This window comes from Rhincodon typus, chromosome 36 (assembly GCF_021869965.1).
Source record: "Rhincodon typus isolate 14 chromosome 36, sRhiTyp1.1, whole genome shotgun sequence".
In the NCBI taxonomy this organism is placed as follows: Eukaryota; Metazoa; Chordata; class Chondrichthyes; order Orectolobiformes; family Rhincodontidae; genus Rhincodon; species Rhincodon typus.
This window is the reverse complement of record NC_063367.1, coordinates 2,494,642-2,506,971: the sequence shown is the minus strand read 5'-3', so window position 1 is coordinate 2,506,971 and position 12,330 is coordinate 2,494,642. Positions and strand designations below refer to the sequence as shown.

General features: G+C 46.0%; 1 protein-coding gene across 1 annotated transcript in view; it reads right to left on the bottom strand.

Moving 5' to 3' along the window:
* The window catches only part of LOC109916808 (fibrillin-1-like), a 589,008-nt gene that overhangs the window by 549,658 nt on the left and 27,020 nt on the right, over positions 1-12,330 (bottom strand). Inside the window, exon 5 of the mRNA XM_048617021.1 lies at positions 9,759-9,854. Coding sequence (XP_048472978.1) covers positions 9,759-9,854 — 96 coding nt within the window. The remainder of the gene's footprint in view (positions 1-9,758; positions 9,855-12,330) is intronic.

The following is a 12,330-nucleotide window of genomic DNA, read 5'->3' as shown; positions in this document are numbered from 1 at the left end:
GGTCAAAAGCTTCAAGGTATTAATAGGAAAAGTCAGGGTAGATAAAGATAAACTATTTCCACTGGCTGTGCACGGGCTTTGCTGATACTTGACCCAATTAAGATGGCATCCCTGAAGCCCCGTCCACTCCCTGTTCCCTTACCATGGTGGGAACCTTAAACCTGGCCACACTGAATGCAGGGCTTAGAGGATCTTATCCATGATTTGCACCTCACGTAGTGTTTGTGAAGTCTCCCCCTTCTCTCCCAGCCACATTCCCAGACACCGGCTCTACTTCTCCCCTTTCTGCCACCGATCGCAACCGTTGGACAAGGCAGCTCCAAGTCTTAATGTTCCAGCATATAGGTGCTTTAGGGAGGTTAGAAAGGGAAACAAGAGAGGAGGTGGAACGGTGTTTTTGATTAGGGATAGTACTATGGCTGTACTTAGGGATGATATTCCATGGAGTACGTCCATGAAGTTATTCGGGTGGAATTGAAAAATAAGAAAGGGATGATCACCTTATTGGGATTGTACTGTAAATTGAGGCTCAAGAAAAAGAGAGAAACATGCGTCAGGTATATACAGCAGGGAATGACTGAATCTCTAGAGGAGTGCAAGGGCTGTAAGGAGTATATTTGAGAGGGAAATCAGGAGGGCAAAGAACGGTCATGAAATAGCTTTGGCAAATAAGTTTAAAGGAAGGATCCAAAGAGTTTCTACAAATACATTAAAGGACAAAAAAAAGTAACTAGGGAGAGAATTGGGCCCCTTAAAGAGCAGCGAGGCTATCTTTTATGTGGAAACACAGGAGATGGGTGAGATACTAAACAAGTATTTTGTGTTAGTATTTACCGTACAGAAGGATATGAAAGCTCGAGAACTTGAAAAAAAAAGTCATATCTTCAAAAGTGTCCATATTAAACAGGAAGTGATGTTGGACATCCTAAAACACATCAAGATGAATACATCCCTGTGACCATATCAGGTCTACCGTAGACTTTTGTTGGAAGCTAAGCAAGTGATTGTTGTGCCACTTACTGAGATATCTGTATCATTGATAACTGCAAGTGAGGTACCAGAAGCCTGGAGACTGCCTGACATGGTGGCATTATTTAAGAAAGGTGGTAAGGAAAAGCCAGGGAACTTTAGACCAGTGAGCCTGACATCACTGGTGGGCAAGTTAGAATAGAATCATAGAATCCCTACAGTGTGAAAGCAGGCCAGTTCGCCCATCGAGTTCACATTGACTCTCTGAAAACTATCCCATCCCAACCCAACCCTCTACCTTAGCCTCATAACCCTGCATTTCCCATGACTAATCCACCTTGCCTGCATATCCCTGCACACGATGGGCAGTTCAGCATGGCCAATTCACCCAATCTGCACATCTTTGGACTGTGGGAGGAAACCAGAGCACCCACAGAAAAACCACAGAAATGGTGAGAATGTGCAAACTCCACGCAGTCGCTCCAGGCTGGAACTGAACCCAGGTCCCTGGCACTGTGAAGCAGCAATGCTAACAATCGTGCCACCAGGCTTCTCCAAGTTTTTGGAGAGGATTCTGAAGGACAGGATTTGCATGTATTTGGAAAGGCAAGGACTGATTAGGGATAGTCAACACGGCTTTATACATGGGAAATCATGTCTCACTAACATAACTGAGTTTTTTGAAGTAGTAACAAAGATGATTCATGAAGGCAGAGCAATTGATGTTGTCTGTATGGATTTCAGTAAAGCATTCAACAAGGTTCAGGATGGTAGACTGGTTAGCAAGGTTAGATCACATGGAATACAGGGAGAACTATGTCATTTGGATACAAAATTGTTCTGAAGGTGGAAGACAAAGCATGGTGCTGGAGGGTTGCTTTCCCTGTAGAGGGCAATGCACTGGGAGTCTGCACTCTGCTGCTACTGTAATTGGAACTTGGGAGGCTGAAGCGGCAACACCTGTTACGACTGAGAGCCGCTAGATCTGGCTGAGGCCTAGAGGCTGGGGCATTGCGTGTCGCTGCCTGGAGGGACTCAAACTTGTGATTCTGTTACCGCTGCCTTTGGAACCCTAGTGACCTGCACTTCTCCTCAGTGAGTTGAAGACTGCTGTACTAACAGCTACTGCACGGGTGAGAAGCTGCTACTGATTAGGGCCTGAAGCCAGGGCCTCAGGTGCTGCTGCATGCCTGGAAGGACTCAAGCTTGGGACTTGCTGCTGCTGCCCCAAGAAGCATAGTGGCCTGCACATCTGTTCAGCCAGTGCCTAGGAGGCTTGTTCCTGGAGCCTGGACTTCTTCAGCCAGAAGGCACTTGCAGGGAGACAATATGTTTTGGATAACAAGGTGTAGAGCTAGATGAACACGGCAGGCAAAGCAGCATCAGAGGAGCAAGAAGGCTGACGTTTCGGGCCTAGAAAGAGTCTGGGCCCAAAACGTCAGCTTTCCTGCTCCTCTGATGCAGCTTGGCCTGCTGTGTTCATCCAGATCAACACCTTGTTATCTCAGATTCTCCAGCATCTGCAATTCCTACTGTCTCTGAAACAATTATATTTTGGAGCCTGGGCATTTCTTTGTTAATACTTTGTGACTGAGGCCTACTTGTTGCCGGAGAAACCACTGCCTCTGAGCACCAGGGAACTATTGTTTTTGGCCTGTGGGTTGGGTGGCAGGTTGGGACATGGCTGCCTGAAGCGACTGGACTGACAGACAAGGCCTAATGGGACTCTTATTTTCCTTTACTAGTTTCACAAATGCTGCCAGACCTGCTGAGCTTTTCCAGCAACTTCAGTTTTTGTTTTTCTCATTCTCAGTCCCTCCCCAAGGCCTTTTACTGGGAATCTTTTCCCAGACATGGAGGGTGACCCGGCACCAGGAGTGGAGCAGGTTTTCGAACCACTGCCATCCAGTGGGCCCGACATTTTAGCCAATGTTTTATTGGAGTCTGGTATAATCCAAGACTTGGTGGTCACTGCAAAGGATCCTCCTACTGTCGACTCTGGGGGTGGGGTCATGGCTGGGGTGTACCCAGCCAGTGACCCCAGACCACCCGCCACACTTGATATGGGTGAGGGGTCAGGGGCTAGAGATGACAACCTGGAGGAGGACTGGGCATCAGTCGTGAGCGCAAGACATGTTGCTAGCGGGCAAGATCTCCTTCATCCCCATTGGGGAAGTCCAGCATTTTTTTGCAAGCAATGCTTTGTCGCCGAGACAGAGTTTAGTTGGCTATGGACTGGTGGAATTCTCTACCACTTGTCATGTCTGCCCAGCATCGTGGCCCAGGGAATGGACAAGAATGCAAGGCAGTGGCGCCAGGGATTTCTTTGCAGCATCATCAGGGAGTGGAAGGGGAAATAAAAAGTCCCTCCATGGCTCAGTAAATTGGGTTTCATTGTTTTAACAGGTGGTGGCGGCGGCACATACTGCGGCCATGAAGACATCAACAGCAGTGGTAAGGCCCGGTGCAGATTTCGTATCATCTCATTCCTCAGGGAACAAAAGTATGCAGTGAGCCTCTTGAAAGAGGCCCATACCGTTTCTGCAGCCGAGGTTACGTGGCTCCCCGAGTGATGGGAAGTGTTTTCACGAGTCACCTGGCCTCCAATTCTGGCAGGGTGGCTATCTTGTTGGCCTCTTTCTTCAGCCAGAGATCTTAAGGATCAAGAGCATGTGCCAGGCCATCCGCTCCAACTCACGTTTCATTTTGGAGGCATGGTGCTTCACTTAATGAACATATATGCACCTTGGATGGGACCTGAGCAAACATGCTTCTTCGAAGTGTCTACTCTTCTTAGTTCCAGTAAGGATGAACTCATCCTTCTTGGGGGAAGATTTCAACTGCACCCTTGAGGGGTGGGACCGTAATGGTACCCAGAAGAGCTCAGCATCAGTGAGGAAGTTGATGGACTTGGTTAAGACCTTTGACTTGGTAGATATCTGGCAAAATCTCCATCCCAATTCCAATGTCTTCACATTTGAGAGGCCTGGAGTCAGAGCACCCAGAATTGACCGCCTCTACACTCTCAGAAAGTATGCCTTCTTTATTCCGAAGGCCTCTCTATGGCAGGTGTCGCTCTCCAATCACAACCTGCTGTGGGCGTTCAGCACCAAGGCATGCAGTTCCGGGACTTGTTTTGTCACTTCTGCACTGGCTGGAGAAGGAAGCGGGGTGGAGGGGTGTGGGGAGTGGGGAATGCTAGCCGAAAACAGATCCACGGCATCCACGACAACAGCCACATGGTCCGGGATGTTATCCATTATTCCCAGGTGGCTGGCTTGTCAAGCACCTTTCTCTCCTTTGATCAGGAAAAGGCATTTGACAGAGTGTATCACAAGCATCTGCTCAGGAATCTGCAAGCTTTCAGATTTGGGACGCATTTTGTCACCCAGATCAGACTTCTGTACTCCTCCAGAGTGCCCAGTGAAGGTTGGCACGCCCCTACGCTTTGGGAGGAGTGCATCACGGCTGCCCCTGTGCGACCAACTTTATTCTCACTGTGTGGAGCCATTACTGCACCTCTTGTGTAAGCAGCTTTCAAGTTTGGCTCTGCGTGGGCCAAGGCTAGAGGTAGTTCTTTTGGCATGTGTAGACAATGTGATCCTCATGTTCACAGACCTAGCTGACGTCCGGAGGATGCACGAGTGTCAGGAGGTCTACACTGTGGCATCCTCCACAAGGATCAACTGGAGCAAGTGTTCGGGATTTCTGGTCAGTCCATGGCAGACCCCAAGCTGGAGGAGCTCCGGGGCTTCCCATGAAGTATCACTCACCTCCTCTACCTGGAAGTCCATCTTTGCCCTGCTGGCGAGTCCTGGCAGGCATACTGGCAAAAGTTGGAAACCAAGGTGACCGCTCGCCTAGCCGTGCTGGACGGGACTGGTCATAAAACAGCCGGTAGCTGCCATGTTGTGGTCCTTCCCCTGGCTTTGTCACCACATCCAGAAAAAGCATGTCGAGTTTTTCTGGGACAAGAGGCAAAACTGGGTTGCTGCTGCAGTTCTCAGTCTCCTTCTTGAGGGAGGTGGTACTGCCTTCGCACCCAGGTAGTGACTTTCTGCCTTCAGACCCTGCAGTCATACCTCTATGTCGAGCCTGCTCCAAGGTGATGCACCCTAATGGTGCAATTCTTCCGTCAGCTGCGTAGCCTCCCTGGCATTGCGCAGCTCCCGTTCATGGAGTGGACCCAGCCACAGGTCTTCTTCCAGGAATGCCCATCTAGGGTCTGGGATACAGTCGGCTCACACCAGCTCTCATTAGGGAGCTACTGCTCAGGAACAGGTTCTTCCTTGAGCGTGGTTTGTGCTGGCAAAGGGAGGAGAAAGCTTGGGATTTAGGGCTGAGCGGATTTGGGGACATGCTGAATGGCAGGGGAGCGGGCTAGACAATGCTGACACAGTTAACTGCAAGGGCGTCGGTCCACCTCCATTTCACGAACTGAGCCATCCGGAGCCTGACGGACGAGGAACTTGGCCCTGAAACTTCATGTGTATTCAAGGCGGCTCAGGCACGCAGTGGGCTTCTAGATGAACAGACCCCTGTCCGCCAGGAACTCGACATGGGTCCACACTGCAGATCCTCCCCTGTGACAGTGTGCCCCACAATCTGAGCAGCCTCAGGGATACGCTCCCAGCGCCCTTTTGAACAGCATGGAGGCGTTATTTGTACCGGTTGACACTGCACACTCTCCACTTCAGCACCTTGGTGTGATGTTTTGCCCTCAGGCCATGGAGAACCCCAGTGGAGGCCCTCAAGAAGGGTTCCTCCCCTCTGACATCTGGGGTGAAGAGGGCTGCACTTGGCAGCTCCGTGCAACCAGCGACTGAGCAGGTTTACTGTGTGCCAGACCACATACACATCGTGTGGCCTGGAGTAAATGGCCTTCCAATTATACGTCAAAAGCATTCGCCTGCAGACCCTTTAGTTTTTTGAAGGGGCTGCTAAAATTTTTGTCACACTTCAGCCCCACACTCCTGATCTACAGGCACCCAGTGCAAGGAGGGGCAGACAAGTTTACAAGCCTTCTCATGGTTTTGCTTCTGGGCTTGGGCATGATGGCTATTAACAGTTCCAGGCAACAGGCCAAAGCGGGGCTCACTGTTCCTGAAAGTCTGTCCCTCTTTCACAGTTACATCCACGCACAAGTGCCCCTGGAGAGGGAGCATGCGTGCATTGTCAACCTGGATAATGATATTCTGAATTAGTTGTTTTCTTAGCACAAGTTTCAGTTTTGCCTTTTGAGTTTGTGTTTGTTTTTTGTTTGTTGTTTGGTGCCTAGGGAAGAGGGGTGTTTTATTTTCCTTTTGTTCCAATTTTGGAACCCTTGGAAAAGCAAAGAGGGCTTTTATTTTAGCCCCGTACTGTCCCTGTATCCAATGCATTTGAATGGGGATCAGCGAGAGGGGAATTTTATCTTTATTTGAAATGAGTAGTGGAACATCCCCTGGATTTTAAACCATGTTGTCCCTGTCCCAGGAGTGTTCGATGGGGAAGGAGCAGTGGAAATTTGCTTATTTAGTCGTTTGTTTGTTTATTTATTTGTTTTCTTTGATTTTGCTCGAGTTTATTTTTACTTTGCACCCTTGCAGTCCCTGCGCAAAGACGTTGATGGGGTTGGAGTCAGAGGACAGCCATTTTTTGTTTTTTTATTTGTTTTTGTTTCTCCTCCCTAGAGTAATAGGTATTCATTTTTGTCTAACAAAGTCAAGACATCTTTATTTTCTGTTCTGAATCAACAGAGTGGGCTTTGCTCTGTGTTTCACCCAGCGCAGTCCCTGTCCCGGAAGTGTCTGCTGCGGGTAGTGTCGGGCGATCTTGGGTTTTTTTTCTCTGTTTATACTGACATTTAAAAGAGTTGAGGGTTGCTTTTCTGACTGGAGACCTGTGACCAGCAGTGTGCCGCAAGGATCAGTGCTAGGTCCACTACTTTTTTGCCATTTATATAAATGATGTGGATGAGAAAATAGGAGATATGGTTAGTAAGTTGGCAAATAACACCAAAACAGACGGTATAGTGGATAGTGAAGAAGGTTATCTCAGAGTACAATGGGACCTTGATCAGACGGACCAAGGAGTGGCAGATGGAGTTTAATTTAAATAAATCTGAGGTGCTGCATTTTGGTAGGGAAAATCAGGGCAGGACACATACACTTAACGGTAAGGCCGTGGGGAGTGTTGCTGACCAAAGAGACCTTGGAGTGCAGGTTCACAGTTCCTTGAAAGTCAAGTCCCATGTAGATAGAGTAGTGAAGGCGGCATTTGGTACACTTGCCTCTGTTGGTCAGTGCATGGAATGTGGGAGTTGGCATGTCACGTTGAGGCTGTACAGGACATTGGTTAGGCCACTTTTGGAATACTGCATTCAATTCTGGTCTCCTTGCTGTAGGAAAGATGTTGTTAAACTTGAAAGGGTTCAGAAAAGATTTACAAGAATGTTGCCAGGGCTGGAGGGTTTGAACTAAAAGGAGAGGCTGAATAGGCTGGAGCGGTTTTCCCTGGGAGGGGAGACTAAGAGGTGACCTTAAAGAAGTTTATAAAATCATGAGGGGAACGGATAAGGTGAATAATCAAAGTCTTTTCTCCAAAGGAGGGAGTCCAAAACTAGAGGGCATAGGTTTAAGGTGAGAGGGGCAAGATTTAAAAAGGACCTAAGGGGCAACGTTTTCCACTCAGAGGGTGGTGAATGTGTGGAATGAGCTGCCAGAGGAAGTGGAGGATGCTGGTGCAATTACAATATTTAAAAGGCATTTAAAAAGGAAGGGTTTAGAGGGATATGGGCCAAATGGTGGCAAATGGGACTAGATTAATTTTGGATATCTGATCTGTATGGACAAGTTGGACCAAAGGGTCTGTTTCCGTGCTGTATGTCTCTATGACTCAATGGTTGAGTTATAGTCTGAGAATTAGGGAACACTTCTATTCAGAAAGGGCAGTAGATGTTTGGAATTCTTTTCCACAACCAGCAGTGGATGCTAGATCAGTTGTTAGCTTTAAATCTGAAATTGATAAATTTTTGTTTAGCATAAATATCAAGGGATAGGAACTAAAGGCAGGTGTATGGAGTCAGGCCATAGATCAGCCATGATGTCATTGAATGGTGGACAGGCTTGAGCGATTGAATGGTCTACTCCTTTTAATTTGTTCCTAAAACATTATTAATAAACTTTAGAGATCGCTGTAATTCAGTTAGTATAAATCATGCTTCAGAGTCAGAAGGTTGTGATTTCGTGCCCCACACAATTGAGACAAGAAAATTTGGCTGACACCACAGTTCAGTACCTGTGGAGGCACTGCATTGTTGGAGTTGTGACCTCTCAGGTAAGATGTTAAGCCAAAGCCCGCTCTCGTGTTTATGAAAGATCTTATTTCATTATTTTGAATCACCAGTTTCCGGTCCAATAATTTCTCTCTCAAAGCAACATCACACAAAATAGATTCTGGTCATCATCATAGCACTACTTACTGGAGTTTGTGTGCAAATTGGCTGCAGCATTCCCCAGATTAAAACAATGTCTACAATTTTAAAAAGTACTTGAATTGCCAAAGTGTTTTTGGCTATTCAATGGTGATAAAAAGGCACCAAAGTATATGAATGCAATTCCTTCTTTTTCCTTCAAGCACCATAAATGAAGAAGTAACACTCCTGGATGCTTGGGGTCATAGAGTACTTTGTCACGATTACCAACGTTTAACATTAAGAAAGCTACATAAGTTACAAAAGGATCAAAAATACCAACATGAGACACTGGTACAAGATCAGTCACTGCCTATCTGACAAGAAGTAAATAGGAGTGGAAACCGGTTATGTGCCAACTGGTTTGAGGTCCAGCAATTTTCTGGTCACTGTTACACTGCTTAGGGATCCTAACCTCAGATTGCCTGCACATAAATATTACTGATGGCCAAGTCAAGTAACCCATGAGTCATGTATGTCCACGTAAAACAAACTGAAAGATCTAGGAAATATTAATGAATAGGCCAAACGTATGTTGTCATGAATGACAAGCTGTTTATATTGCAGTCTGCCAAGAAGAATGTGGCAAATCCTGTGCCATTAGTGACAGAAACAATGAATGCTATGGGAGCAATTCCAAGGAATGATCACACTGCTGTTAAAAAGCCCTTCAGCTACATTCTTAAAGATACTCCCTTGGCTGGTTTAACAAGGTGAGGAATCACAGATCAATTTAAGCAGCACATATTTCCAAATCTGTTAAGTGTTTTTTTTTCCCCAAAAAGAGACACATGCCTGCAATAAGGTGGCCAACTCTAAACACTACAACTAGCTTATCAAGCAGTCTGAAAGAACTAACAGCAGATATGCCACAAGATAATTAGGAACAAGCAGCCACAAACAAGATGTGGCCGACTCAAATTCTACAGGCTGTACGCACCCCTTGCTTCCTTGAGGAATCACATGGAGTAACAGTTTAGGTTTCACATGTCAAAAACACCACAAGCAAAAAAATTGATATTCTTAAGCTTTGCATTCTAAATTAAATAAGAAATGACAATCAAATAGAACATAGCATTTAGCATTAATGTAAATTAATACACCATCAGTTTTTTGATAATATAGACAATTAAACTAGATTTTTCTACAAGGAAAAGCATCCTTTCAGCATCCACCCTTGTCAAGGCCCCTCAGAATCTTATTTCACCAAAATCACTTCAATCTTTTGAACTCCCAATGGCTCAACCTTTCTTCATAAGCCAAGACCATTATCTCAGGAATCAGTCCAAGTAAATCACAATTTGTTCTGAGTCAGTTACACACAAGATTGTCTTACCTCGTTCACATTGTGCTCCTGTAAATCCATACGTACAGGCACATCGATTGGGAGCAACACATCTTCCACTGTTCAAACAGCCATTCTCACAGATAGCTGAAAAACAACATTTTTAATCTTGCAAATTCATTTAGGATCTCTCTCACCTTACAAAAAACACTTAAGCATTTGTATTCATCTACTTCTCTAAATTCTGAAACTCTGCTATAAATTTCACACAATGGAGGCAAGAATCAAGAAAATAAAAAAAGCACAAAAAGCACAAGCAGAACGGGTGAGTAGTCTGCACTAGGGATGGTTAAAGAGCCCCATAGCAGGACAGGGAAGAGGATAGAGGATTAGAGAGCCCACACCAGGGAGGATGAGAAGCCCTCTAAGCAGGACAACTAAATCAAGACTGAAAAGCATTCTGGTAGGGGGCAAAACTACAGACTGACAGAACAGTCATGGCAGCCAGGAAGGTTTGGAGAGCGCTAAGCTGAAGGACTGTAAAACTAAAGATACAGGAAAAGTGATATGGAGGCCAGAGGGCTCCATGATACAGACGTCAATTAATCATAACCAGAAATTGATCACTGAAATGATCAAGAAAGGGTCAACGCCAGAAAGCCCCGATATCAGAACAACAAACCTGGTGGCAGGGACAGGACAAAGAATATTATAGGAGATGGTAGTTGTTATTCTGACAGTCTTTGTCAGGAGTATGACTAACAAAAGGCAGGAGCAAGTGAGAGTGACAGCATTCAGATGTAGTGCTGTCAGCCAAAAGGACAGATGGTGGCAGCAACGGGGGTGGTGCCTAGCACCCACCTAAACTGATGGACTGTAATGGGATCAACAATCTTGACTGCGAAGAACTGGGCAACAAAATGTATGCATAGACACTTAAGGATGACGACAGGTGGAATGACCCACCACCCTATAGATCAGAAAGACCTGAGCCTATAGCATCTCTGCAGGCTATAGCAAAAAACAATTGAAGACACAGGCAGAAGAATCAACAGGAGAGAAAGGAAGTTAAATCAAAACCTTGTATCCCACATAGAGGCAAATGTTATTGAACAAATTGTCCACATTAAAAGGGAATGATAACAATGGCCCTTAACTAGGAGAAAACGGATGAGTTGGTAGAGGGTCAGTCTCACCAACAATGATGTACATGCCCTTAATAGGACCAAAGTGCCTAAGAACGTATGGCAAAATTTACCAACAAACTTAAAGGGCCCAAGTTGGCTCACGCTCTTAAGATGGGTACAGGCATTTAAGGATTCTAGCAAATACATTAGGGAGGAGCACCCTTAATTGGGCTAAAGTGACCTTAAAACAGTGATGAGAGAATATTTATTGACACACTGTTACAGGTCAGCAGTGTATGATATTAACAGATAAAGCAACATCTATAACTTATCACCAATATGGATTTACCCCTCACCTCCTCAATCAAAATTAGAGAAGCTACAAGAATTAAAGAAGCTTGGCTAAGCGAACCAGATCAGTTGCAGAATTCATTCAGATCTGGGTATGTGAGAATAAGGAAGGGATCATTCTGGAAATTGACCTTTTAGAACAGTTGTGTATGACTACTGATGTGGAAACCCAATGTATAACATGGCAACCTTCTCACCTTGATAGGGACAGGAAGAAAAGGAGATGCTACATTGCCAGGGTGGCTACACTGCAGGGAGACTGGGCCAGTTAGGGAATCTGGGGAGCAACTGGGGCAACATGGTGGCTCAGTGGTTAGCACTGCAGCCTCACAGCACAGGAACCTCAGTTTGATTCCAGCCTCAGGAGACTGTGCAAACTCCACACATTCTCCCTATGTCTGCGTGGGTTTCCTCCAGATGCTCCAGTTTGCTCCCACTGTCCAAAGGTGTGAAGGTTAGATGGATTGGCCAAAGTGTGTCCGGGGATGTGTAGGCTAAATGCAATAGCCATGGGAAGAGCAGGGTTACAGAGATAATATAAGGAGTGAATATGGGCGGGATGCTCTTCGGAGGACTCAATAGGTCAAATGGCCTGCTTCCTCCTGCAGGGATTCTATGATAGCTAGGACCCACACTCAGGTGTGGGCCACACAAACAGTAATGTGGGCTATTACCTGTAGACCCTATAAAGGGGCCCTCAACCCCATACAATCCATATCCCGTCAAAGCTGATAAGGTGTTATCTGTGATAGTGAAGGATTTAGACAAACAGGTAAATTGAGGGCATTCTCAGATAGCTGCTGAGCCAAGTGGGAATTAATTCTGCTCCTGGCAGACAAACCATCCCTAACCACAGATGGTTTAGTGAACCCGTCAGAGCTAATGGTAAAATAAAGGAACAAAATGAATGTTTGAAAGAAGCTGGTATTGGAGAGTGTGGCAGGATTGCTGAGGGACCACTAGGAGGAGATGGGATCACAGAATTATTTGTAGATGGGTCAAGAAAATATTGCGGAGGGACACCCTGTACTGCTTGAGCGGTGGTAGACAGAGGGAAACCTAAAACTGGGAAAACAGATCCCTTGAAGGTATTCAGCCCAAGTGGCTGAATTAAAGGCCTTAACTGAGGCACTGAAACTAGCCAA